General features: G+C 35.9%; 1 protein-coding gene across 4 annotated transcripts in view; it reads right to left on the bottom strand.

Moving 5' to 3' along the window:
- The window catches only part of ADGRG7 (adhesion G protein-coupled receptor G7), a 71,019-nt gene continuing 43,583 nt past the window's right edge, over nucleotides 1-27,436 (bottom strand). For all 4 annotated transcript variants that reach the window (XM_002917089.4, XM_034657326.1, XM_034657332.1 and 1 more), the window contains 6 exons: nucleotides 24,765-24,877; nucleotides 19,066-19,412; nucleotides 18,288-18,378; nucleotides 14,773-14,928; nucleotides 12,562-12,718; nucleotides 1-3,838 (listed from right to left, as the gene is read on the bottom strand). In XM_002917089.4, coding sequence (XP_002917135.1) covers nucleotides 3,578-3,838; nucleotides 12,562-12,718; nucleotides 14,773-14,928; nucleotides 18,288-18,378; nucleotides 19,066-19,412; nucleotides 24,765-24,877 — 1,125 coding nt within the window. In that variant the 3' untranslated portion in view covers nucleotides 1-3,577. The remainder of the gene's footprint in view (nucleotides 3,839-12,561; nucleotides 12,719-14,772; nucleotides 14,929-18,287; nucleotides 18,379-19,065; nucleotides 19,413-24,764; nucleotides 24,878-27,436) is intronic.

The following is a 27,436-nucleotide window of genomic DNA, read 5'->3' as shown; positions in this document are numbered from 1 at the left end:
ATGGTGACATTACAAATTAGTGCAATGTTTTCAAGGCAATATAATAATATATACAAGGAGTGTAAACAAATTTCCATAACTTTTGACACGTTTATCTTAATCCTTAGAGTTTACCTTAAGGAAATAATTAAAAAGAAAGGGAAAAAAAAGTATATATATACCAGTTTATTAATCATGTGTCACTACAATATAAAAATTTAAATAAGCTGGAAATCCAATAGAACTTAGTAACTTATGCTATATTATGCAATCAATTATTGTAAGGACTGCATTACTGGGTAATTTAAATGAAAATCAGGATAAAATTTCATTTACTGTAATTACAGTTATTTAAATCCTTATGTATTCAAAGAGCATAAGACAACATGGAAAAACAGCCATCTTTGATAGGTTAAGGAATTATGAATTTTGCTTTTTTGAAAAATATACTTTGTAGATATCTTCCAAAATTGTCATAACATAATCAGCAGTATTTTAAAAATGCAAGTAGGAAGCCATTTCTTCTCTTAGTAACTGTCCCTGCACCCCTCATGCTTGTCCCAGGAATGGAACCTAATCCTGGTATCTGTCTTGGACCTCATCCAAGGAGCCAGGTACCAGAGGTCCCAGGGAGACATATTAGGGGGGTTCCACAGAGCCAGAGAGCTCCAGGGGCTGCCAGGTGGGTATGATACAATTGGCACTTTTGGTCCTGGTTTCCCAAACATTTGCAAAGAATGCCAAGTTCTTTTGAATGAGACAATGATTTTGAGAATAATCTCCTTTGGTTGGTAACAGAAAAAAAAGAGGTAAGGTAAACTTCAAAATGGGAAGAGTAAGAGAAAAAGCAACCAAAACTCCAACAATTAAACAAGCAGCACTGAACTGTCAGTTTAGACCCAGAAAAGAAAATCTAAAGGTCAGGATAGTTTGTTCCCCCAAAGAAACTACATGTGCTGCCACGAGCAGAAAGGCTACAGGGCACTGTTATCACACAGAATCAATCAGAAACATGGAAAATGGGCTCCATGTCATATCATGGGAACCAGTACTCTGAGTCTCCCTTTCCTGAAATTTTCTTTTTAAGTTAAGTCACCATTTGGCTCCTATGGCCCCTGTATTTGCTCTTCAAATTGCAAAGCACCAAATAATTAATTATTGCTTTCCTTACCCACCCCATTCAAACTCTGCTCAGAAAAGGATCAAACAGGCTTATTCGGAGTAAGGGAAATGATTGATGAGCTCATCCTCAATGTAACTAACTGCCTAAGCTCCACTCCAAGATATCCTGTCAGCAAGGTCATCCCCCATCCCTCCACTTCACAGTAGGCATGACACTCAGGCTGGCCCAATATTCCCTGAACACAATTCCTGTGGGCACATGTGGGCACATGACCAAGGAAGTTGTGCCAGTTCTTTGGTCCTTTGCTCTTCCTGCCCCTGCTTTACTCTGTATCACAAGGAACTGAGCCCCACAGGTTCTGGGTTCAGCTGGCCTTCCCTGAAAGGAGGTTGCAGGGCAGGAGAAAGGGGATGCCAATGGCCAATGTTCAGCCATGTAATCCAATTTGAAGATGGAGCCAAACACAGAAGGACAAAGACCCAAGAAACAGGGAGAGGAACAGAATCCTAACACATTCTTTGAACTCCTTGCTTTTGAATTCTAGACCTAAAGTTAGTATTATCATATATTTTATGTCCTGAACCAGGACCCTTGAGAGTAAAAGGGGCTGCTAGTAATACAAAACAGGATAACAGGTACAAATTAGAACAGGTTCAGGCATACTAGAACATATAGTTACCCTACCTAAAACCAACTCAGCCTTTGGATTTTAACAGAGCCATTAAGTTCTCTTTGACCCTTAACCTACTTTCAGTTGATCTCTATCACTAAACTTCCTGATCACTGCCTGAGGCAAAGGTTTAAATCAATAAGAATGACTCCCGGGGCGCCTGGGTGGCTCAGTCGTTAAGCGTCTGCCTTCAGCCCAGGGCGTGATCCCAGAGTCCGGGGATCGAGTCCCACATCAGGCTCCTCCACTGGGAGCCGGCTTCTTCCTCTCCCACTCCCCCTGCTTGTGTTCCTTCTCTCGCTGGCTGCCTATCTCTCTCTGTCAAATAAATAAATAAAATCTTTAAAAAAAAAAAATAAGAATGACTCCCGAAGTAGTAGGATTTCAGGGTAGGAAAGTAAACATCAATGTCTGCTGTCTTATCCCCCACAATATGTATGTAAAGTTTGCACATTTTTGGTATAGCCATTCCAGGAAAATTATAGGGAATTTTGGTTGCTTTACTCCCAAGAAGACTGAAGAAGTGCAAAGAAAACTAAAATCACCAAGGGAACACATATACTCCACTCTCAGGCTAAAGGAGGCTCTTTGGTGATCTTCTTTTCACTTTAAAGTGGCTCTTATTTAAAGTTTACTTTCATCTGAATATAAATTTTGGGATATAGAATATGTCAACCACATCTTACAATTTTTCCAGCCCCTATCTAGGGATATTACCACTACTAAAAACACAGACCTCTGAGAACTGCTTTTCGTCTTTATTCTCTTCTCTTTACTTTTTCCCATTAGCCTGTAAGGTCTCAGTTATACTGCAGATGAGATAGGCTCTCAGCTTGTCTAGGAATCCAACAGTCATTTACAACCATTTCTATAAAAAACCACATGTTCATTAGGGTGTGGTGAGAAGGGTATGGCACAGCTCACATGACATTTGTTAGTCCCTTAGTTCAGGGCACTCATAGCACTTGCCTAGTTTATGACAAAACAGAACACCACAATTCATAGATTGTATGTCCGAAGTCCAGTGGGAGAGCTCCCCACTCCTGTAGAGGTCATTTTTTCTTCAGGAAGCCATTCATAAGCCATTCAAGTGTTTGAAATTCCATGAGCAGTGAGATTTTTCTAAACTCATAAGTAGTGCCAACTTTTCGTTTTTTGAGTCTCAATGTCACTTCCTCAATAAAAGGACCGATGTATCAAGAACCAGAAGGAAATATATAGAGGCTTTAGTAACTAGCTCATCTTTTTGTGTCTCACTGCCATTCCTTATAGAGCTAAATCCTCCAGTCACCAACATGCTCTTTTTTTGAACAGAAAAAAATATCCCTTTCCAGAGGTTAAACTGGCACAAAATCCTGAAGTAGAAATAAAAATATAAGCACATACAAATTAAAATATACAGATCAAAAGTATTATATATATAAGCAACTCCCTGCAGTGTTCATTAGGAATCATTTTGTTCTGGAAGATACATTTTTCTCCTCATGTTCTTTTTAGTAAATTGTAAAAGAATTTGTTTTAGCAACATTTGTCACATTTACGATATAAGTAACAATGATATTCTGAATTATCTTGACTGTTAGGTGGCATTCTTTTCCTTGTTTGGGTGAGAATCTATCGAATAATAGAAAAACTACCAAATCCATTATCCCTGATGATAATAAACAACAGGTTTTAGCCTTGAGCAAAGTATATTGAGGGAGACTTTCTGGGAGGACTGAGTAATAAAGGAAAGAAACAGAATGAGCAAAAACTTAATGTAAGTTGTACAAAAAGAGGGTTCCAAAAGGTAGTAGTTTCACTGTCTAGATGCTTGTGTCCTCTTGGTCCCTTTCCCAGAGTGTCGTTTCCTCTACTACCACGGACGGCTCCAGCAGCCTAAAGTGTCCGCTGAGGGCTGGAAATGACCTGAGCATGTTATACATTCTCACACGCAGCCTCAGCACGGTCACTGACGGCAGCACCTTCACTCTCCCCGTGGACTGCGACAGCGACTTCAACACTTTGGAAGCTTCACTCTGGAAGATTTTTGTTTTGACAGTGTAGAGGATAAAAATTTGCAATCCCTGGCAGATAGAATAAAAGTTTAATGTTAGATGAGCATTGAGATACAAAATTGGGGAAAAGACTCATTTTACTTTTCCAACCACCCTTCTCATCATGCACACAGCTCCCCACCTCGAGTTTACATCGGCAGCTGCTGTGTACTTTGTTATCTCAGAGGGCTGAGTTGGTGTTCTTCTCTTATGGAAAGTGCTACATGTAAGCTGTCGAGTTAGAAGACCTGAATTCAGGTCCCAGTTCACCACATGTTGGCTGTATAACTGAGAGGCTCTTTCTCTTCCTGACACCAACCGGGAGTCTCTACAATCCAAGTGAATTCTGACACTAACAACCCAGAGTTAGTGTCAGATTTCAAGGGTTAAGTCTCAGTCCTCAGCCTGCCTTCACTTCAGATGCTAGTCAGAAATATTGGGTACCCACATTACCCACACTTCTGTCTGACTTGACTACAAAGTCGGGAGTTCCCACAACCCACCTCCTTGCTTCAGGTTTGATAATTTGCTAGAACTACTAACAGAACTCAGGAAAGATCTTTACCTACTATTACCTGTTTATTACAGAGGATACAACTCAGGGACTGCCAAATGGAAGAGATCCTAGAACAAGGTATGGGGGAAGGGACATGGAACTTCCAGGTGTACCACCCTCCCGGCTCTTCAATATGTCCACCAACCTGGAAGCTCTCCAAACCCCTTCATTTAAGGGTTTTTACGGAGGTTCCATTATATGGGTTTGGTAATTTTATCATTAGCCATTGGTGACTGACTCAATCTCCTGCCCCTTTCCCCTTCCTGGAGGTGGGGCCAAAAGTTCCAAGCTTCTGATCCAGGTTTGGTTTTTCTGGCAACAAGACCCAGCCTGAAGCTTTCTAGGGACCCCAGCCACCAGTCATTCATTAGCATACGAAAACACTCATATCACTCCACAAATTCCACGGATTTTAGGAGCTATGTCCCAGGAACTGAGGACGAAGACCAAATATTTGATGTTTTAGTATACCACAGTAACTTCACTTTTTTCCTAAATCTTTTATTTTCAATTTCTGAAGGAGACAGATTGACTATGGGTCACTTAATTCTTCCAGTTCTAACATTCTATGATTGTACAGTTCTTGGCATTTTAGTAACATAACTAAAAATGTGGTGCATTTAAGAACAAAAAAAAATTTTAAGCACTTCTATTCGTGGTTTTTCCTGTCCTTTACATACAAAGATCAGATGTACATAAGAAATTAATCCATAAAAGACTGAATACTATTTTCTGTAGACTTTTAAAATGAAAACTACCACTTAATGAAGTCCTATTGTTATCAGACACCGTTTTTCATTTAATTCTCACCATTTAATCCTTCTCATTTAATCCTAACACTAATCCTATAAAATAAGCCTTACTATCCCCATGTTACAGGTGAGATAACTATAGCTCAGGTAAATTAAGTAACTTGATTAATGTTACCCAACCAGTAATCACTGGAGTCTGGAGTTGGACTCAACTCTTCTAGCCAATATACTATTCTGTCTCTTGCTTGAACTGCAATAGAAGGATATTATAAAGTATATGACAACATCTAAGTGTCTACCCTTAATTTCTCATTAATATCCTTCATTGGAAATAACAGACTAAATAACATTTATAGTTGAATAACAGTATTGTGCCAATGTTCACTTCTAGATTTTGATGATGTACTAGGGTTATATAAGATATTATCATTAGGGAAAGCGGGGAAAAGAGCACCTGGGAACTCTATACTATTTCTGCAACTTCTTGCTTTAAACTATTTAGAAATAAAAAGTTACTTTAAAAAATCCATGATATCTCCAGATTAGCATCTCTAGGGCCCAAGCCTTAATAAGGATCTATTTCTAGAATCATATCCTATAAATACTGTTGTAGGAGACTTCTGGTGCTCTGGTAAGATAACCCAAAGACCCTGAGACTTTAACCAATAAAGTCAATACATATTGGCAAGGACAGACCAGTTCTCTGACCAAAAACAGGAAGATTAACTTGATCATTATCCAACAGGTGCTATTTACTCTTCTGATGAAGGACTTGATGACACAAGAAAGGATGCATAGGGACATAGGTTTCAGAAGGGAAAATGTGGTCACTGGCCATTCTGATTGTTCAAGGGAGAGAGATTTATTTTGAGGACATGAGAAATCTGGTCCCCTTTGTGGATTACACCCTTTCATATTTAATTCTAAGGCAAAGACAGACTGGATGAAATTTCTGGTTGTGCAACTGTTAAGAAAAGACCCAGACTACAGAGAATTCATAAAGACACCATCCTGTGAAACTGTGTAAGTGGAATCCCAATACTTCTATACTCCTTAAAATCCCAAAGATGTTATTGAAAAACACAAAATGTATGGATCAGACTAATTCTCACTAGCACAAAGATCAAATTTTGCTTTTTAAGTAATATCTATGGCACTTAGTAAATGTCTGTTAGAATTATAGCCTTCTGGGGCGCCTGAGTAGCTCAGTCATTAAGTGTCTGCCTTCAGCTCAGGGCGTGATCCCAGAGTTCTTGGGATCGAGCCCCACATCAGGCTCCTCCACTGGGAGTCTGCTTCTTCCTCTCCCACTCCGCCTGCCTGTGTTCCCTCTCTCGCTGGCTGTCTCTCTCTGTGTCAAATAAATAAATAAAATCTTTAAAAAAAAAAGAATTATAGCATTCTAAATCTAGAAGGAGACTCACATGTAAACTAGTCACTTTAGTGTACATAAAAATCAAATACCCCATAGATTCTGACTGACTAGGTAAGGGGTGAGGCCCAGGAATAAGCATTGTAACATACTATGTAAATTCTCACATAGGCAATAATATTCAGACCCACTTTGAAAAACACAGCACCAATTTTAACATGCCCCCTCCATTTTATATTTTACATACCTCACTCAGAGAGGTTGTATGAGTTTCCTAAAATCATATGATCATTAATGGTAAAGCTAGAAGACAGCCTAACTTTCCTTTTAGCCCAGTGCTCTTGCCATATGGCCACCCTCAATTTTACCAGATAGTTTAAAAATTTTGTAATGAACCTCTATTTTATAACATGCCCTTCATATGCACAGAGGAGAGAATATCCTTGATTATACCTCCTTTCAGGTACTTTTCTAAATTCCTCATCACTCTAGGAAACAAACCATGGGTCAACTGGCAATCTAGACTAAGATCATCCTATTTATTTCCCTTCTGGGGAGTTTCCATTGGGTGTTAACAACAGTGAAAAACTGCCTTATGTTTCTTTAAATTTAGTGGCAGGCACATATCCATTGCTTGAGGTGGTAATTCTCAAATGGCAAAAAAAAAAAAAGTAATTTTCAAAAGAGGGTGAGGTGCTTAGAAACATTAAATATGGTGGTTATAATTTACAGCCAAGCATCTCCCATGCTGCACTATACAGATTTCTCAACATTCATTGTCCAGTCAAATTCATCTAATGCTCTCTCCAATAGTTTCCATTTTGTATCAAAGACTTAGCTCCTCAGTGATACTTGACCAGGGCCAGAAACAACCTCAGTGACAAGACAATCATCAAACGCTGAAGTTGTTTCACAAAATATTAGATAACTATGGCCCATCCTGATATCACACAAGATGTTATCTACAATGAAAGATACACATGAACATGTTTCTTGCATGAAAGACCTGGAAATTTAGTTAAGGAGATGAGACTTGAATGCATAAAAAGTTAATTTCTGAGTACAAGAAGAAAAAGGACAAGCGAACTTACAAAACTACAATAATTCTATTTAATTTGATAAATTATATTTATTGATTTAATTCATAGTAAAATTAATAAAGCTAGAATTAAAGTCATCACTTCAAGAGTTTAAAGCCTATAAGTAAATAATCTATGTGGATTATACCAATGTCAGTTTCCTGGGTTTGACAATGTATTATAGTTATATAAGATGTTATCATTGAAATAGCTGGGTGAAGGGTACATAAGAACTCTCTGTACTATTTTTGCAACTTCCTAGGAGTCCAAAATTATTTTTTTTTGATTTTAAGGAATTGCATAAGAATGGGAAGAATAAAAAACAAAAAGAATTTTGACGTTTTTGCACAACATAAAATCTCAGTAAGTCTATAGAATTTCAATAAAAAAAGATTACTGCCAAGAATTAAATGCCAAGCTAATTTGTGGTTCATGTGTCATGGTACCTAAAGAAAAATTACCAGGTAGGAAAGTCCTCATTAATATTTACCAGGTACCTATTAAACAATTACTCAAAAATATACCAATGAAAGATTCATTAAGATTAAAAAGTCAAAACAATAAGTCATTCCAATATAAAAGGACAAGCAAAAGGCATTGAGACTATTTAAGCATAAGAAATTGTAGTTGAGTGTTTCAACTATACTTTAATTAAAAAAAATTTAAAGAAAAGAAAATGCCATTGAGATAATTATCAAATATAATCCAAGTATTACAAATATCTCTTGAAAGAAAATAATGTAGACACTCTAATTTAACAGCAATAATTGCAGAGTAAATTTTAAGTTGTACCAATAAAACCGAGAGACAGGAAGCAGCTACACTGTGTTAATGTTTTTAACTTAAAAAGGGAGGAATCAATATATTGTTGTTTTATTCTGGAAATTGAAAATTGTATCTTACTAAGTTGTAGTAATGTTTAATAAACAAAGATAATAATTAACAGAATGAAAGTGTCCTGATAATTAGAGAAGGTTAAGTAAAAACATGCATAATTTTTGTAGCACAGTATATATAAAACTTAGGAAGAAATGGATTGACATGAAAAATAAAATAAGATGACAGAACAAAATCAAATATATTAGTTTTGATGGTTAACATTCAGTTGAATAGCTAAAAGTTTAACTTTTTTAAAAAAATGGAAAAACAATGAGAAAATGATTTTTTTAAAAAATACAAATCTGAAAATATGGGATCTAAAAAGAGGTAAGTCAGAATCAAAGTGACACAGAAAGCTTAAAGATTAAAAAAACTAGTATAAATAAATAAGATCAAAGAAAAGCAAATTAGAAGTTGCTGCATTAATATATGGAAAATCAGATTTCAAGACAAAATGGGACTGAAAGTGACTTGCTATAATGATGAAAGATATAATGCACCAGAAATACACAATATCCATAAATTTCTAGGAACATGATAATACAGCATTAAATTGTATAAAGACAAACAGTGAAACTCCATATATAGACAGAAAGGTCTTTTTAGTATTTTTCATCAGAGTAAAAGCCATTGTTCTCTATGAAAGGAGGCACAGAGGTAAGAAGCACAGAGAGAAATTCTGATTTCAAGATAAGTCTTTCAATAATGCATACTTGTTTTATCTCAGAATTTGACATTCTCCATGCAAATACGCAAACAAAAATCCTCTAAGGCCAAACGGAATTATCTTCATTTTTAATCTAACATTTTTGTTCATTCAAATCACTATTTTTGCCATGACAAAAATTAGAAGGTGACCATAATCCATAGTCTAAATGTTCTGCTTCTTAGAGTAGATACTCCCAATATATTAAAGAATGGGTTACAGAAAAGAAAAAGAATATAAATCTTCATTTCCTATTTTAAAACAAAATATGAGTGGAATATTTTTTAAAGATTTATAATTAAATATCCTTGAGATAAGACTCAAGGAATAAAAGCACCTTCAGTCTTATGTATAGTTATGTTACAAAAACAACTCCATAAGTTTCTGCTCTTCAAATCAACCCTCTTGCAGATAACAACTATGATCTCTGGACAAAATATTTTTTAAAACCTACCTGAACACATGAAGGACAAGTAAAAGCAGTCTGAAAATGGAAGGAGAATCTACATTTGGGAGAAAGGGAACTGTAACTAGGTAGGATTCCTGTTTTGTTTTGTTTTAATATCTTTTAGCCAGAAGGCACAGTCTGATCACCCCACACAGGGTGACTAAACCCGGAATTAAAATAGGCAGTCTTACTAGTTTGAAGAACTGGAAGATGGGGTTTGGGACAACTACAGAATCTGAAAAATAAGAAGTAATATTCAGAATATCCAGGAAGAAACAGAGAAGGGGAGCTCCAGATTCTGTTTATTAATTCTGCCCAAATCTCTAATTGACCTCTGAACTGTAAATGCATGGAGTGCACTCTAAAAAGCCTGTCTAAAAAGACTAAACAAAGATTTCCATTGTTGTCCTCCCTAGGGGAGATAGTTTTCAGTTTTAGTCCAGCTAAGTTAATTATATGCTAACTCCATTCTTGGTAGGAATAAAACAGAATGAAGAGTTGCTAGAGCATATTATTTATAATGCCCAGGAAATAACCAAAATTACTAGACATATAAAGAAACAGAAAAACATGGCTCGCACTAAACAAAAAGGCAACCAATGGGGATTGATTAAAAGACCCAGGCGTTAGAGTTAGCAGACAAGGATTTTAAAGTGTTATTATGATATGTGGAGGGTGGTAAAATAAAATGTACTCATAATGAGCCAAAAATTAGGAAATATCAGCAAAATAAAATCTATGAAAAATACTAAGATAAAAACTCTGAAACTAAAAAAGTATGATATCTGGAATAAAAATCATTAGATAGAGTTAACAGCAGACTGGAAATGATTAAAGGCAAAATCAATGTCCCTGAAGATGGATCACTAAGATAATCCAATCTGATGAATAGTAAGAAGAAATGAGAAAGAATAAACAGCTCAGGGACCTGTGGAACAACAGCAAATGGTCCAACATGCATATAATTGAAGACCCCAAAAAAGAGAAAAATAAAAGAACAGGATAGAAAAACTATTTGAAAAAATAAAGATAAAAAATTCCTCAAATTTGGTGAAAGATATAAATAAACAGATTCTGGGAGCTCAGCAATCCCAAGCAGAATAAATGCAAATAAAATAATATCTGCGTGTATCTTAGTGAAAATGCTGAAAATCAAAGATAAAGAGAAAATCCTGAAAGCAACCAAAGGAAATAATGCATTACATACAGAGGAAAAAGAATATGGAAACACTGAGGATATCTCATTAGAAACTGGAGCAAGTTTGTGAAATGACTCTTTCATAATACCAAAAGGGGGGAAAATCTATCAACCCATTATTCCATATTCAGTGATAATACCCTTCAAAAATGAAAGTAAACAGAGGAATAAAAAACTAGAATGGCCACAGAAAACAAATAGTAAAATGGTAGATATAAATTCACCCATGTTAAATTACATCAGCTCTAAACAGACTAAACACTCTAAAGACAGAGATTGTCAGAATGAATAAAAGGATAAGACCTGCCTATTTGCTATGTACAAGATACATTAAGTGTAAAAGCACGGCTAGGTTGAAAGTAAATGTATTAAAAAATATATACCATTCAACCAATATACACAAGAAGGCTGGAGATCAGATAAAATAGACTTCATGCCAAAAAGTACTATCAGAGTTAAAGAGGGACAGTTCCAAAGGATAAATGGTTAATTTACCCAGAATACATCACAATCGCAAATGTATATGCATCTAATTGCAGAACTTCAAAATGCGTGAAGCAAAAATTGACAGAATTAAATGGAAAATAGACATATTCACAATCACAGTTGGAGATTTTAATATTCCTCTTTCAGCAATTGAGAGAACCAGACAAAAATATTGGTGAAGATAGAAAATCTATACATTACCAACAATCACTTTGACCCTACTGATATTTTTAGAACACTACACACAACAATTGCAGAATGCACATTCTTTTCAAGGATAAATGTTTCCTCAAGATATACCAATTCATGGCCATAAAACTATTATCAATAAATTTAAAAGAAATGAAATAAAAAATTCACACACAACTTATCAACACTGAATAATGAAGTAACAGAAAAACTAAACAGACCAATAAAAAGCAAGGAGATTGAATAGGTAATCAAAAACCTCCTGATAAAGAGAAGCCCAGGATCAGATTACTTCACAGGTGAATACCACCAAACATCTAAAAAATAATACCAATTCTCAAAAAAACTGAAGAGGACAGAACACTTCCAAACTCATTTTATAAGGTCAGCATTACCCTGACACCAAGCCAGACAAGAACACTACAGAAGAGAAAATTTCAGACCAATATCCCTGACAAACATAGATGCCAAAATCTTCAACAACTATGTGAGGTGATGGATGTGTTTATTATTTTGATCTTGGTAATTATTCCATAATATATATGTATATCAAATCATCATGTTATACACTTTAAATATATACAATTGCATCTGTCAATTATTCCCAATTATTCCTTAATAAAGGTTTTTTAAGATAAGCTACATAACCTTATAAAATTTTAAAAAGAGAGAGAAAGAAAAAAATTCAGCTAATCCCACGGGGGTCTAGGCTCCAATAGTAACTGTAACATTGTCTATATCAACCATATCAACCATGGTGAGGAGCTGCCATGAACTTATTACATGGGAGAAAAGGAATCAGGAGGTGTTTTCTAAGCTAATCCCTGGACAAAATCTCTTCTTCTAAGGGAAGGGGGACTAACATGGTCTAACTGTACTGCAATTATATTCTATGAACTGTGCCCAAGAAAGAACATAGTAGGTAAGTCATAAAGAGCTTTCTTTCCTCTTCCTTTGAAATGTACTGAAAATAGTGTCTCCTAAAGGTAACTAAGCAATGACCTTCAAGGTCACCTTTAGTTTAGTCTAAGGTGATATCATCCCCACCACTGCATGATCTGCTCCTTTCAGACTAATCCACACCATACCTGAGTAGTGTTGAAAAGGCAGAACATGTAGTTGAAGATAAGCCTGACGTTGTCATTACCAATTAGCATAAAGTATGCCAGAATCCAGGTAACTCCAAAAACAACTGTAATAGATAATGTACTAAGAATCTTCTTTAGGAAGGAAACCTTTTTTGTGCTAGGTAAGAGAAAGCAAGAAAGAGAACATGGTTTTATTTCTTAATATCATTTTACTTATTAATATCACTGTTACCCTCCAATTGAGAATACATATTCAGGTGCCCATATATACTGTTTAACAATATTATGCATTAGGTGGAAAACCATGTTAGACCTACATCTGGATAAAATCTGATGTAGCAAGCTTCATTAAGGAGTACAGTGATATCTGTGAAAAGCTCAGGCATAAACAGTCCTTCATATACTACTGCAGGCAAGTACCACACATACACAAAATCAATGTTTTCTTTGGAAGGGAATTTTATCTTGGTGATTATCTTGTGGATCAGCCAGTGAGAAATTCCTTTTCTGGGCATCCAGTACTTTCCCATGATGTAGGTTTATATGGTAATGAAAGGTTAGTAAGATGTAGAAATCTAGGAATCTGAACTCAGCCATATGACTTACCAGGGGGATACTGGCAACTGTCCCAAAAGCAGAAGCTTGAAAGCATTTTGCTCAGTAGAGCTGGCCTTTTTTTTTTATTGTTCTTTGGAGCCCTGACACCACTATATTGAGAAGCCTGGACTGGCCTAATTGATGATGAGAGAACTACACAGAACAGAGATTAGCCTTCCCAACTGAGCAGCTCCCACTCAAAACCACCACCCACCCGCCACCAGGCACAAAAATAAGTCATCTCAGACCATCCATCCATATTCAAGTCAGCGAAGGCCAGAGCAAGCACCTGACCAACACTCAAACTTAGGACATATGATAATAAATATTTGTCACGCTAAGCCAAAGTTTTGGGGTGGTTTGTTATGCAGCAAAAGCTAGCTGATACATGAAAGATAATTCGTTAAACAACTACATTGTAACCTGCTTTTCACGGTGACTAAGCCAATTTAAGAACCATGAGCTGTCAGTCAAAATCTAGAAATACAAATTTGTTGCTGTCTGTGACCAAAATGATACTGTTTCGTATAAAGGATATATAACCTATTCTGCAATTAGGCTAAGAAGATTTTACCAAGATGTTTCTTCATTGCTAATAAAGGTTTGAATGATTAGTAATGATAGCCTTCTCCTGCACATTTCCCCTCAGTATGGATTATCATCCATACAGGAAAGATGAAACTTACTCTCAATCAGTAAAGCACATATTTAAGATGAAATTCGCACTAATGACGGTTGTTTTCACACATATCTTCATACCAAATGGATCCATTTGGTGACCAACAGAGCTCATGGGTGTGCTTATAATAAATGTACTGGGGGTAAACACAGTCTTGAAAAATTAAATCTAGATTCACTAGATTCATGGCCTCATTAGCACTGCGTTCTAACCAGTTGTGATGTTTGAGGTGTGGCTAAGGAGAATATATCCTTTTAATAATTTCTGTTCTTTACCTCTCCAACTGAAAGCTTTTTTGTTTACCAGGGACAACAATGAAAATGCTTATTGAGGCCAGGAAGGTTATAGAAAGGAGAGAAGCAGCACACGTGGGAACTGATGAACCAGAGTGCACATGTCCCACCTGCAGGAAATGTGGACGCAATGTTGCCAGATGTTCCAATTTTTCAAGAGAACATATAACTTTTAAGTGAAATCTCCCAATTTTTATATGTTTTAAACTAATTTCAAAAACTTAAAGTCACTATCAGATTCAAGAAACACATGTAAAATATAGCCTGCAGCTACTAGTTTGTAAAATGAAATAATACGGTTACCAGCATCTCCTCACAATCTTCTCATTTCTTTAATGATTCAAATCTGATTTCTTGAATATTTGGGATTGGGGGAGAAAATTTCTTTTTTTGAAGTCTTTGGGTTTAGTTTTTAGTGGGGCTTACACAGCATGAAAGTGTGTTATGTAATGCAGTTTCATATTGTTGGAAGATTTACTTTCTGAGACAAAGTTTAAAAGAAAATCTTGCCTGCAAATCATATATCTATGCCATTGTTCCAGAAGTCCGAAAGCTGTTTTAGGATCTGTCGATGTATTGTGGTGCTGTATTATGTACTACATGAGTCATGCCTGGAAGCATCTCATGAAGGGGTAATCTTACCTTGTCAGATTCTGGTTAGTCTTCCATATCACTTTGACTACAATGATAATAAATATAACAATATTGTTGATGAGGATAATGGTGATAGGTATCATGAATGACCACAACAATGGACTTGATATAAGACCATTGTTGCCTGAAACTGCCAGCCAGCAGCTATGGGGAAGAAAAAAAAATGATTTTAATAGATTAAAAAAGTTATACATACTGGTTCTCTATGCTATTAACATTACTGACATTCACTTTACTGAGAGAACTGCCAAAAGCCAATATCCCTTTGCATTCTATATATTTGAAATGACTTTCAAGAATTCAACTGCTAGGGAAAAAAATGAAATACATTAGTTCTGCCGTATTTCTTGATGTATGGGCTAGTGGAAAAAAATAGCTTTTAAATCAGGCAGTCCTAAATTTAAATGTCACACTATCACTTACTAGATGTCTGACTTTAGGCAAGTTATTGTTTTAGTACATTTTTTAACATGGAGCACATCTAGGTGGCTCAAAATTTTAAAGGTACAAGTCATCATAGAGAGACAACTGTCCCTACAACTATCCCTCTTACAACTATCCTTAGTCACCTAGTTTCTATCTCCAGTGCTAATCAATGTTTCTTGTGTATTCTTCCAGATTTAGGTTATACATATGCCAGCAAATACATTTATTCTGATTTTTAAACAAATAATAACATGATACTTCTATAACTTACTTAACAACATATCTTGGAGATCACTCCAGATGAGATTATAAAGACTGTCATATTTTTTATAGCTGTATACTACTCCATTATTCAGTTACAGGTTTATTTACATAGTCATTTATTGATGGGCATTTTTAGAAGTTTAATGTTTAAAAATATTTTGATAGTTTTTTAACCTCACTGCATCTGTTTTGAGGTTTTTGTTGCTGTTATTGTTGCAAATGGTTTTGGTGCATTTTTTTTTTCTCATCTGTGAGGTATGGTAATCACTTCCTGGCATTGTGGCAAGAATGAATTCATTTATTTAATAAGTATTTACAGGATACATGCTATGTGATATCTAGTTCTAGATATCAGATATTAGCAGTGAACAACAACAATAAAAAAAATTTCTTCTTTGTGACATGATACTATATATAGAAAACCCCAAAGGCCTCCATACTGTTTTCCACAGTGGCTGCTCCAGTTTGCATTCCCACCAACAATGCAAGAGGGTTCTTTTTTCTCTGCATCCTTGCCAACACTTGTTGTTTCTTGTGTTTTTGGTTTATCCATTCTGACAGGTGTGAGGTGATACTCATTGTGGTTTTGATTTGCATTTCCCTGATGAGTGATGTTGAGCATCTTTTCATGTGTCTATGCTCCATCTGGATGTCTTCTTTGGAAAAATGCCTACTCATGTCTTCTGCCCATCTAGAGAGCATCACAAGTGGACCTCAGATGAAGTATTTAACTCCACAGTGATTTTGTCCCGTGAAACAGACCACGAAGACAGTGTTATCATATACTTGCAAAGAATTTCCCCCTCAGGTGTTATAATTTCCCATGTTACCTCAACCCTTCAGAAAAGTCTGAAACAGGCCATGTGATGGTGGCACTAACAATCAGGGGATGGGGCATTAAAGAAGAGTGTGTCCTGCCCTGCAGTCACCCCTTAACTGGGTCCTTGCAGAGAAAGCAGTATCTCAGAGGAAGTGGGTTAGGGGTTTCAGGTATGACTGGCAGAGCTGGAAGCAGTTGGGGGAGAGCATGGGATATAGTGGTGGAATTGCTGGGGGAATAACTCAAGAAAACCAAAAATACTCCCTCCTCTTTCTACATACATCCCAAAGAAATGCGGCCCTTGAAGCACGTGTATAGGGTGAAAGGTGGGGGTTATGGGTCCAAGATAAGGCAGATATTAATGTTAAACATCCTTCTTCTCTTCCCAGCTTCTCTTATTATCATTGCCTCATGTTTTCCCTAACATTTAACAGTGTACTCAGGAAAGAATCTGCTCTCAATTATTCATAGCTTAGTGTGAATATATTTAAGATGGTAGGCTTCTTTCTCCTGAAGGCTTTTATAGGAGCAGCTCTAGCCCTGTCCCAAGGTTAGGGTAGGAAACCAGTGATGCGGTTTGAAAGGAATTGCCTCTCCTGTGACATAGCTGCATCTTACTCCTGATCTGTAATCGTGGAATTAAATTTTTAAAATTCATTAAAAGATATTTAACCCTAATTAAACAGAAAAAATAGTACCTGGAGTATTCGGCTCCTAAAATCAAGCCAGGCAGATAGCCTCCTACTCTACAGTTGGGCATGGTCAGCCTTCGACATAGGTGTGCACCCTAACACCACAGCCTTCCCTTGGCTATACTGGCACATTTCCAAGAGTTTTGTTTTGTTTTAGTTGCTTTGGGACTTAAGGTGGAATCTGGGAGTGAGCATGGTTGAATTATAAAAGGAGGGGGGAGGATAAATTATGGAGCAATTGCCATTTGGTAGCAGAAATACAGGTAAAGGGGCACCTGGGTGGCTCAGTTGGTTAAGTGCCTGCCTTCGGCTCAGGTCATGATCCCAGGGTCCTGGGATTGAGCCCCACATGGGGTTCCTTGCTCAGCTGGAGGCCTGCTTCTCCCTCTGCCTGCCCCTCCCCCAGCTTGTGCATGCTCGCTCGCTCTCTCTCTGATAAACAAATAAATAAAATCTTTAAAAATAAAGAAATACACATAAAGAGTTCAGCTCAGTTTTCTCTTTTTTTTTTTTAAGATTTTTTATTTATTCATTTGAGAAAGAGAGAGAGAGCCCGAGCAGAGGGGAGGAGCAGAGGGAGAAGGAGAAGCAGGCTCCTGGCTGAGCGGGAAGCCCTACAGGGGCTTGATCCCAGGACCCTGAGATCATAACCTGAGCCAAAGGCAGCCGCTTAACTGACTGAGCCACCCAGGTGCCCCTCAGCTCAGATTTCTTCTCTCCCACCTCACAGAGAACACAAACACCATACAGTCAGATATTTCCATTAGTAACAACTATTCACACTGTAATCTCCAGGAGAATTTTTCATGTGTGATAAATCATCATAAAATATTCATTCTAATCATATCAACATAAAACTGGTCATAAGAATGGATAGTGCTCTTCAAACTATAAAACATCTTCACACTTTCTTGACCCCTCACCGTGACCTCAGAGTGGGTATTACTATCATTGTTATTCCTATTTCCTAGATAAGAAAACCAAGATAAAGGGTTACTAAGGAGCACACATACTGTGTCCTATGATTTTTAGGCTTAATAAAAGAAAACAAATCTAACAAAGTTTATATTATCAATTTAGAAGGTAATAACTTGCTTTACAAAAGGATTTATCAGGAAGCTTTCATGCCACTACATTTAAAATACAATGTATTGTTTGAGAATTTGAAATACCCACTTACAATACATTATGATACTTATAAATGAAGATGCATATATACAGTAACACTTGGACTCAATATCACTGAACAGTTCCACTCTTATAACAAATAAATGGACATTTTTAAAAAAATATAAACTCACATTTCTTCTTGTCGGTAGTCTAACTCCCATTGTGAACCACTCTGAGAAAAAATAATTCCCACTGTCACAACCACCACTACAGCTGGGACTCCTATATGATAAAAGAGAGGCAATGAATTAATAATTTACCAAAGACTGGAATTAATTATAAAAGAATATGAATGAATTATACCTCTGACCCTTTTCAAGACTGTGCTGTTCTTCCACTGTAGACAATACCAAATGATCTACAGATGTGGGTCAATGGAGGACATAATTTTTGGTAACTGCTTGCCTCTTTCTTTTATTGTTGGCTCTACCTACTAATCTTATACATTTCTGATTTCTTTGTAACTCTTACCACAATTCCATTCTTAAATGGCCTAATTCCTCTTCCCCTTGAATAAATTTAAATTTAGTTATGGCTCACACAATTCTTTTCTGGAACCCAGTAAATTTTCAAATTATTTTTCTTAGAGTCACTTTTGATGTTCTTGATACATTTCTTTTAAAGTAGCTAGGAAGTTAATCCTTTGTGGTCTAAACTTCTAATGAAACTAATAGAGATGGCAAAGAAAATTAACATCTTGAGGTTAGCTTAGGATGTGACTAGTGAGGCTGTCTGATCACATCTGCCTCCTTCCCAGAAGTGTGAGCAACGAGGCAGAAGGCGCCCTCCTAGTGACCGCTGGATGGACTTCCATCTCCCCTACCTCAAGGTCTTGTACTGTTAGGTTGCTAAAATTAAGTTATTTCAACAAAATTAAATTTCTGAGTGAGTGGAAAGGCAAACACCCACCCCATCCGATTAAAGAGATGAACAGAATGAAATGTTGAGGAAGAGGCTTCATGGTCCTAATGAGAAGGAAATAGAGCTGTGCGGCACTCAGGGCAGTCCAGGTAAACGTCACTAACAGGAAATAGTGCAGCAAGGCAGCTACCGCAGTGCACGCGGGATTCCAGACGTCAACAGTGTCTTGCATGAGCATTTCATTTCTGTCCGAGTCAGTCTTACTGGTGTCACTATCACTTTTCTTTACATTCTTATTGGAGTTTTCAATTCCAAACACAAAGAGGAGGTTAAAAATCAACATTGATGCACACAGACTGACCAACACCCAGGTTACTGAAGTTTTTCTGACGTTCCTGAAAACAAAGAAGCAAATATAATCAAACAAACAACACAGCTGCAAGAAATAAACTCAAGAGAAATTGTGAGTGAACAAAGAAATATTATTACCCAATGGAAATCCAGTTCATAGCCCAGTGGGCCACCTGGTAAATCTACCTTCCCAAGCACATTGGAAGAGCACGCTGTCTTCGCATTTCCACAAAGAGGTGAGTTAGAGAAAATAGGTTGATGCATCCTTCCTTAAAACTGTGTTGTAATCAAAGGTGACAGCTATTCTTCAGAGAGGACCCCCACTGAATGCTACTTTCTGGCATCTATACCCTGTGTAGTCCCCTCCCAGGGCCAGCTTGTGACTTGATCTAACTAATGAAATGCACCAGAAAACCTGGCCACTGGGGCCAACTCATTCAGCAGATAAAGTTGTGCTTAGGGCTAATGATATTTTTATGGCCCGCAGCAAAGTTTTAACTCCTTTTAAAACCCGAAGGGAAAAGAATGAACTTTTATAGGTCAAAGTACAAATAGGAGCATATAATATTAGTATATTCACCTTTATACCAATACAGTTGTAAAACACAGTTTTTAAATCTTTTTTTTATGGGAGAAGGATCCCATAAAGGCTCTTTGCCCATGAAAGTCATAATAAGTTTTCCCTTTGGCTCTCCTTGGAGTTCTGAGCCACCAGGTAAAACGTTTAGCTAACCTGCTGAAGAAACCACATAGGAATGTTCTGGGACTATATGGAGATGGAGAAAGACCCAGCTGTCCCAGCAACCCAGAGGAGCCCCAACGAGTCCAACTCTACCCACCATCTGACTGCAGTCTCACAGGAGACCCTAAGAGAGCAATAGAGGAACCATACAGTTGAGCCCAGTCAAGCCACAGAATCGTTAGAGATAAGAAATTAATGTTTTAAGCCACTAACTTTTAGGGGAGTTTCTTCTACCACAACAGACAATAGGCTCTACTCTAGATTTGCAAACATATACAAAGGCTATCTATAGAAAGGCTCTAAATGGATTTTTTTTTATTTCAAAATAGGAAATTTGCATATTAGTAGATGAATCCATGTTCAAAGGTAGAGGAAAACATCTCTTGCATTTTAAAAAATATTTTATATAAACAAAATTAAGATGGATTTTAAAACAATAAGGCCAAATATAATTTTAAACTACTTTTACAAGTTTGAAACAAAATGGTATAATATTTAGCTTACCTTACATTTAAAGAGCAAGGTTCCCATAAACATTTTAAATTAAGTAAAAATATTTAAAATTTGTTCCGTGGCCTATTGCTGCTACTAAAGATACTCTTAGCAGACTGATGATTACTGTCTCTCTGAAAGGCTTACACTCAACAAAATTTCACATGTGTCTTTTCTGTAAGACGTTTCATAACCTTTTTTCCACGGAGTACCTCCCAAGGACTAGTGTCCCAAGGACGATACTTTAGGAAACACCTGTTGCCAGTCAAATGGTCAAGATGCTCTGAATGAGCCAGTTAATATATAACATGCTTGACAACTGTTCCTTCATTTGAAGATGTAATTTCTCTGTAGAACCAAGTGCTCTTTAAAACTTTTGGGGTTTTTCTTCTTCTCATCTTTATCTAAGATCTTTGCTAGAAAAGAACAGCATTTTCTCATTTTCTCTGCAAGCTGGCATTGTTTATCAGCAGTCTTTAGAAGGCAGCACGAGAGAGAGAGAGAGAGAGAGAGAGAGAGAGAGAGAGAGAGAGACTGTGTGCGTGTGCTCCTGCTCACGTGCGTGTCCTCTGGTAACCCACCTGCGTGTTTTCAGATTGGCAGAGAATTCAAGGTTGCTCTAAACAAGGTGGATCTCAAATGTGAGGTTCCATATTCTTTTTACTGTGCACATATTGTTTTCCTTAGTGGGTAAAGGCAGATATAGCCTTAAGTCCCCTCTAAGGACATATTACAATTCTCTGTATACTATGCTATGCAGTCTAATATTGATGAAACTTTTAGAATCTCCATCCAGTACCATCTAAGCTCTCTGGGGTTTTCAGACTACGAGGCTTCTTGGAATAACTATTTCCCTAAGTTCATTACTGTGCTTAAAATTCTAATGTCTTATCCCCACCCCCCATAACATAATAAAAGATTATTATTAAAAAAAAGATGGAAAAAGCCAAACCATATAGAAAAAGACTGATAAATTCAATCGTATTAATAGTTAAAACCGCATATGGCAAAAATAAATACATAAATATACAAATAAGTGAAAAAATAAAAAGCTTATATCTGGGCAAAAAAATTCTAATGTCTTGAAGTACCCATTTTAATTATTCATTACTATTATTTAATATTTAATATTATTGATATTAATATTTAATAATATTATCATTAAATATTAAATAATAATATTATTTATTTATTTATTTTAATGTCCCAGAATCTTATGAATAAATCTGTTTGTTATTTACATAACCTTTATGATTTTATAACATTCCATCATGAGCCTTCTCAGTCTTTGTTAATTCCCTTGATGTTTCAGTTGAGATTATCTGGATAATTCAGAATTTCATTCAGTCTTTTGACATCTTTAATGACCAGAACTGAAAAAAGTATTCAAAGAAATCCTTTTATATAAAACAAAGTTAGTTTCTAATTTTTTTCCAGTTTCAAACATAAATTATAATCCACAGGGAGAATGCTATTTTCAAATACTCAGGCTCTTCTGCATATTACTACCTTCTGTGCATTAATATTATATTATTTTTACATATAACATATATTATAATTTATATATTATGTAACATATATTGTATATATTTAAATTATATGTAATTTATTATAACTTACACACATTACATTTAAATTATATATAATTATGTGGGACCCTGTCTATGAACAAAGAAAACTATTTGATTCACAATTTAAATATCAATGCCATTTTTAAGATTTTTGTTTTTGTTTCCTGATGAGTTTTTAGTGACAGCTATGGCAGCAAAACTGTGCTAAGAAACATGTTGACAGAGAATGAAAAAAAAATCTGGTGACGACTAGAAGGAATGAAATTTTAGGCAAAGAAACTCGTTATGCAGCTACTGCAACTTATTCACATGGGATCAAATAATTGTTCAAGAGTGATTATGATAGAAATACTAATGAAAGGACAAATACAAGAGCCATATCCTTTTACATGACAGACCTGTAATTACATGGCATGGAATTTTCCTTCAAGGCACTTACCACTATTTGTAATTATATACTTAATTCTGTATATATTTGTATAACATCTGTCTTCCCCTGAGAATGTAAATACCATGAGAGATGGAGCTTACTTGTCTCATTCATTATCTTGTATTCAGACTGAACATGGTGCTTCACCCATAGTTAGCATTCAGTATAAAACCTTTAAATGAATGGCAAGAGACTCATTAAGTGTGATAGATAAAGAAGAGGAATCAAATGGAATTCTGGCTCTTTGAACAACTGGCCGATTCTAAGTATGAGGCGGAGAAAGTGAAAAATGTGCTTGGGTCATCTTGTTGTATCTGAAATAAGAAAGTGCTGACAGGGACATGCCAAAACAACATGAAGAGATTCCCTCTGGTTACAGTGGAGAGTACACTTCTTTACAAAGGAAGACAGTAACCAGATGTAGAAAGAATAATAGATAAGAAAAGTCATCATTTTCAACCATCAATGTAGTAATATATTCCAGTAAGCATCATTGGTGGACGCCAAAACCACTGAGAAAGAGTTGAGGAACAGGATAGTCACAGAATCACGAAGAATCATCCCATGGATTATCTATTACTTACAAAGGGAAAAACATGAATCTTTAGGGTGTAGAAATCCAGTAGACACTACTGTCAACAAGGGTCAAACGTAAGAGAACCAATAATGGGACAAACTCACGTTACGTGCTTCTTCCTCTGTCACACTGAAAAAGACTTCGTGATTTAGTATTCTCATCAAAAATATTTAATCTGTATCTAATCATGAGGAACATTTCAGACAAATCCTAAACTGTAGAATATTCTACCTTCTACAACATAACTGACCTGAACATCTCAAAAGATTTAATGTCCTGAAAGACCAAAACAAACAAAAAAGCAGAGGAATTATTTTGGGCTAAATGAGACTAAAGAGACATGACAACAATTGAATTGGAGGAAAAAACACCCAGTTATAATGAACATTACTAGGACAACTGGAGAAATTTTAATATGGGTTATATATTAAGATGGTAATATTATATTAATGGTTTAGCTGAATTTTCTGAGTGAGGATAATGGTACTATACTATAAAGGAGAATACCTTTGTTCTTAGGAAATACTTGAAGAATTTAGACATGACAGTCATGATGTCTACAACTTATTTTCAAAATTAGGGCAAAAAATAGAAAAAGGGGTAAAGCAAAATAATAATTAATGAATCTAGGTGAGGGGTATATGATTGTTCAGTGTTCTCGACTTTTCTGTAGGTTCTTAATTTTTTAAATAAAACTTCAGGAAAGATTTCTAAATAGCAATGCCTTTAAAATAAAAAATTCTGAATTTATACATCTGAGAAAATATTTATGAAGGAATTTAGTAGGGAGAAACAATTCTGAAGGAAAGATGAGTTCATCTTGAAACATCTTGAGTTTAAGAAGAGAACCAGGGAGGAATGCACAATAGACCCACTTACTCCACAGATATCCCTCTACTATGGGCCAGGTATTGTGCTCAATCCTGGGACACAGGGATCAAAACAAACAACAACAGCAACAACAAAATCAGAGAAGGTCACTGTCCTCATCAATTTTCATGAGGATAGGGAAAACAGAAAGTACACAAGTACACTAATAAATAACAAGCTTATATTTATAGATTATTAAAAATATAGGCTATGAAAAAAAACACTAGTGCTCCTTTAGTGAGGAGTTCAAGATGGAAAGAAATGTGTGGTTATAGGTAATTTTTTAATTAGATTTTTTTTGAACTATGGTATTCAAAGACTTTTAAAAAGTTTCACCATCTGAAAACTTCATATTTTTAACCAGTTTAATTTTCAAAAACTTGCTGTTTAGCAATGTGTTATTCTTCTGTAAATGCAAATTGGTAGGTATGTTCTGTTCAATGCAAAGGAACTACAGCATTCATGAGCTATGGGACCATACTAGTTTTATATAACAAGCCTATAATTACGTGGTATGCAATTTTTCTTCAAGGCGCTTATCACAGTTTTAATTATACATGTACTTGTATGCATTTCTTAGCTTCTCCAGAACTGAGTGTCTTTCTATAAAATGAGTTTGTTGAACTAAATCTGATTTCCCTTGTAGTTCCAAGAGACTGCATTCTGACGAGAATATGTGCAGAGGAAAGAAGAAGAGCCAGCTTCCTTTCTTACCTGGTGACAATCTGAAATACAATTGTGAGAACCAGACCGGTGATGGACAGGGCACAGCCAACACTGGATAATGTGCTTAGTGGTTCAGGATATTTATAAATCTTTTCAAAACTCTGGAAAATAAGTTAAGACTTACATTTTTAAATAACCATTCCTGAAATGTCTGTGAAAGTCAACATCAAAAAAAGTTACATTGGTCAAAATAACCAGATAGTTGCCAAATATATCTTTTTATAAAACTGTTGATAAGTTTTAAAAGGAAATAAATGCACCCCTTACCTCTAAGCAGGCTATATGAAGCAGTGTTGAGAACAGTTATCTAGCTGTCAAGGAAAACATACATACTTTTCCTCATGTCTAAAATCAAAGTTGTTTGGATTAGATCTAAATTGGCTAAAGTTATTTCATTTATCCTTTACATTATTTTTATATGTAATTATAATCCAAGAGGAAATCTGCATATCTAAGCTAATGCACTAAAAATAAAGTTGTAGAAATATTTTTTGGATGTGGAAAATGTGCATATGATCCTGTAAATTTTTTAAAAGGAGATCTCATTTTTGTCTAATATATCTGTATCTATGCCAGTATTTTAATATATATTCATAGATAAGTATATTCCACATGAGTAAGTACTCTTAGAAACCTGGAGAGGTAATAATGGTGGCCACTGAGTGAGTAGGATATATATAATTTTTGTCTGTCTTTATTTTACTAATTTAAAAAATTAGAAAGTAATATTCATACAACATGAAAGTAATATAAAAGCATAAAAAACCCATGGATTTTTCTTACCTACCAGCTACCCCACATCATGCCACCCTACCTCCTGAAATCCTATCCCTTCTCCAGAGGTGACTTTTTTTTAATGTACCTACAAATATTACCTGTTATCTCTTGTACAAATATATAGCAGTTTGTTAACATATTTTTTTAAGATTTTATTTATTTATTTGATAGGGAGAGCGTAAGGGGGAACACAAGCAGGGGGAGTAGGAGAGGGAGAAACAGTCTTCCCGCTGAGCAGGGAGCCCGATGGGGGGCTTGGTCCCAGGATCCTGGGATCATGACCTGAACAGAAGGCAGACGTTTAAGGACTGAGCCACGCAGGCACCCCTGTTAACATATTTTTATTTGAACTGTTATTTTAATTCAAGATGTTAACTAAATATTTTTCATATTAGTGTATTTCTGTTTAATAGATAAACTTTCATACCTTATACAATAAGTATGTATTGCTTGTATAGGAAGAAAACAAAAATAATACAAATTTCTTTTTAAAAACAAAGATTTCACATTACTTCCTGTGTACAGTATACTAAGTGAATACCAAAGAATCATAGACTATATATAGATCATCAGACTTTAGTAATCATCTATTCTCTTAGAGTCTATCTGCTCCTACTTTACATACAATCTTAATCGGCCTTTTAAAAAATTCTGGAACCCAAAACTAATTACAAATGTGAATGGTAGGCATTGTGGAGGACTCAGACATTAATGAGAAGAAACAGCTGAAAGCCTGACCTCAGGAAAGAAGAAAAGTAAGTATGATAATGTAGCTGTATCATTTAATATATACAGCAATCCAAGCGTTACACATTTAGTGAATGATACTAATGATCTTAAAGATACTGAAAAAGTTAAAATTTTAACTTTACTAATTTCTGCTTAAGAAAGCAGATCTCTGGGGGCACCTGGGTGGCTCAGTCTGTTAAGCAGCTGCCTTGAGCTCAGGTCATGCTCCCAGGGTCCTGGGATGAAGCCCCACGTCGGCTCCGCACTCAGGAAGATGTGGTGTTTATGCATGACGGAATATTATGTAGCCATCAAAAGGATGAGCTTATGCCATTTGCAACAACATGGAGGGCCTTAGAAGATATTATGCTAAGGGAAATAAGTCAGACTGAGAAAGACAAATACCATATGATTTGACTGATATGTGAAATCTAAAAAAAAAAAAAACCAAATGAATAAACAAACAAAAAGATAATCAGATCTGTAAATACAGAGAACAAACTGATGGTTGCTAGAGGGGAGAGGTGTGGGCAATGGGCAAAACGTGTAAAGGGGAGTGGGAAATACAGGCTTCCAGGAATAAGTAATTCACAGGAATAAAAGGTACAGCATAAGGAATATAGTCAATGATATTGCAATAGCGTTGCATGGTGACAGATGGTAGCTACACTTGTGGTGGGCAAAGCCTAATGTAGAAACTTGTGAAATCACTATGTTGTACACTTGAAACTAATGTAACATTGTGTGTCAACTATACTCAAATAAAAAAATTAAGATATAAGGAATACATAAAGGAACCATGGGACAAACTGGATGAATTCAAGAGCTTTTCCTCTTTTATCTTCTAGCATAAATTTAGCAACTTAGATTATTCCAATGCAAAAAGCTTTGGGTAACTGATTTAAACTGCTCATCCATAGTTAAGTATGTATTGAACCCGTTTCCAACACACAGTCATACAGCTTACCTCTGGCTGTAACAACTTCAAGCTTCACAACATGTGAGTTAGTTGAATGGAGTCTGTCGGCTCCACTTTTGCACATGGGCTCCCTTCTCATCATTAAATACACGGTGCAGACCTTCCCCACCCTGAGACCATACTGCAGAAAGTTCTATTTACTTGCTTTTACCAGCACTTCCTTTTTTAGTCTTAT

Source organism: Ailuropoda melanoleuca, chromosome 1 (assembly GCF_002007445.2).
Source record: "Ailuropoda melanoleuca isolate Jingjing chromosome 1, ASM200744v2, whole genome shotgun sequence".
Taxonomy (NCBI): Eukaryota; Metazoa; Chordata; class Mammalia; order Carnivora; family Ursidae; genus Ailuropoda; species Ailuropoda melanoleuca.
The sequence above is the reverse complement of the archived record's forward strand: the minus strand, read 5'-3'. Positions and strand labels throughout refer to the sequence as shown.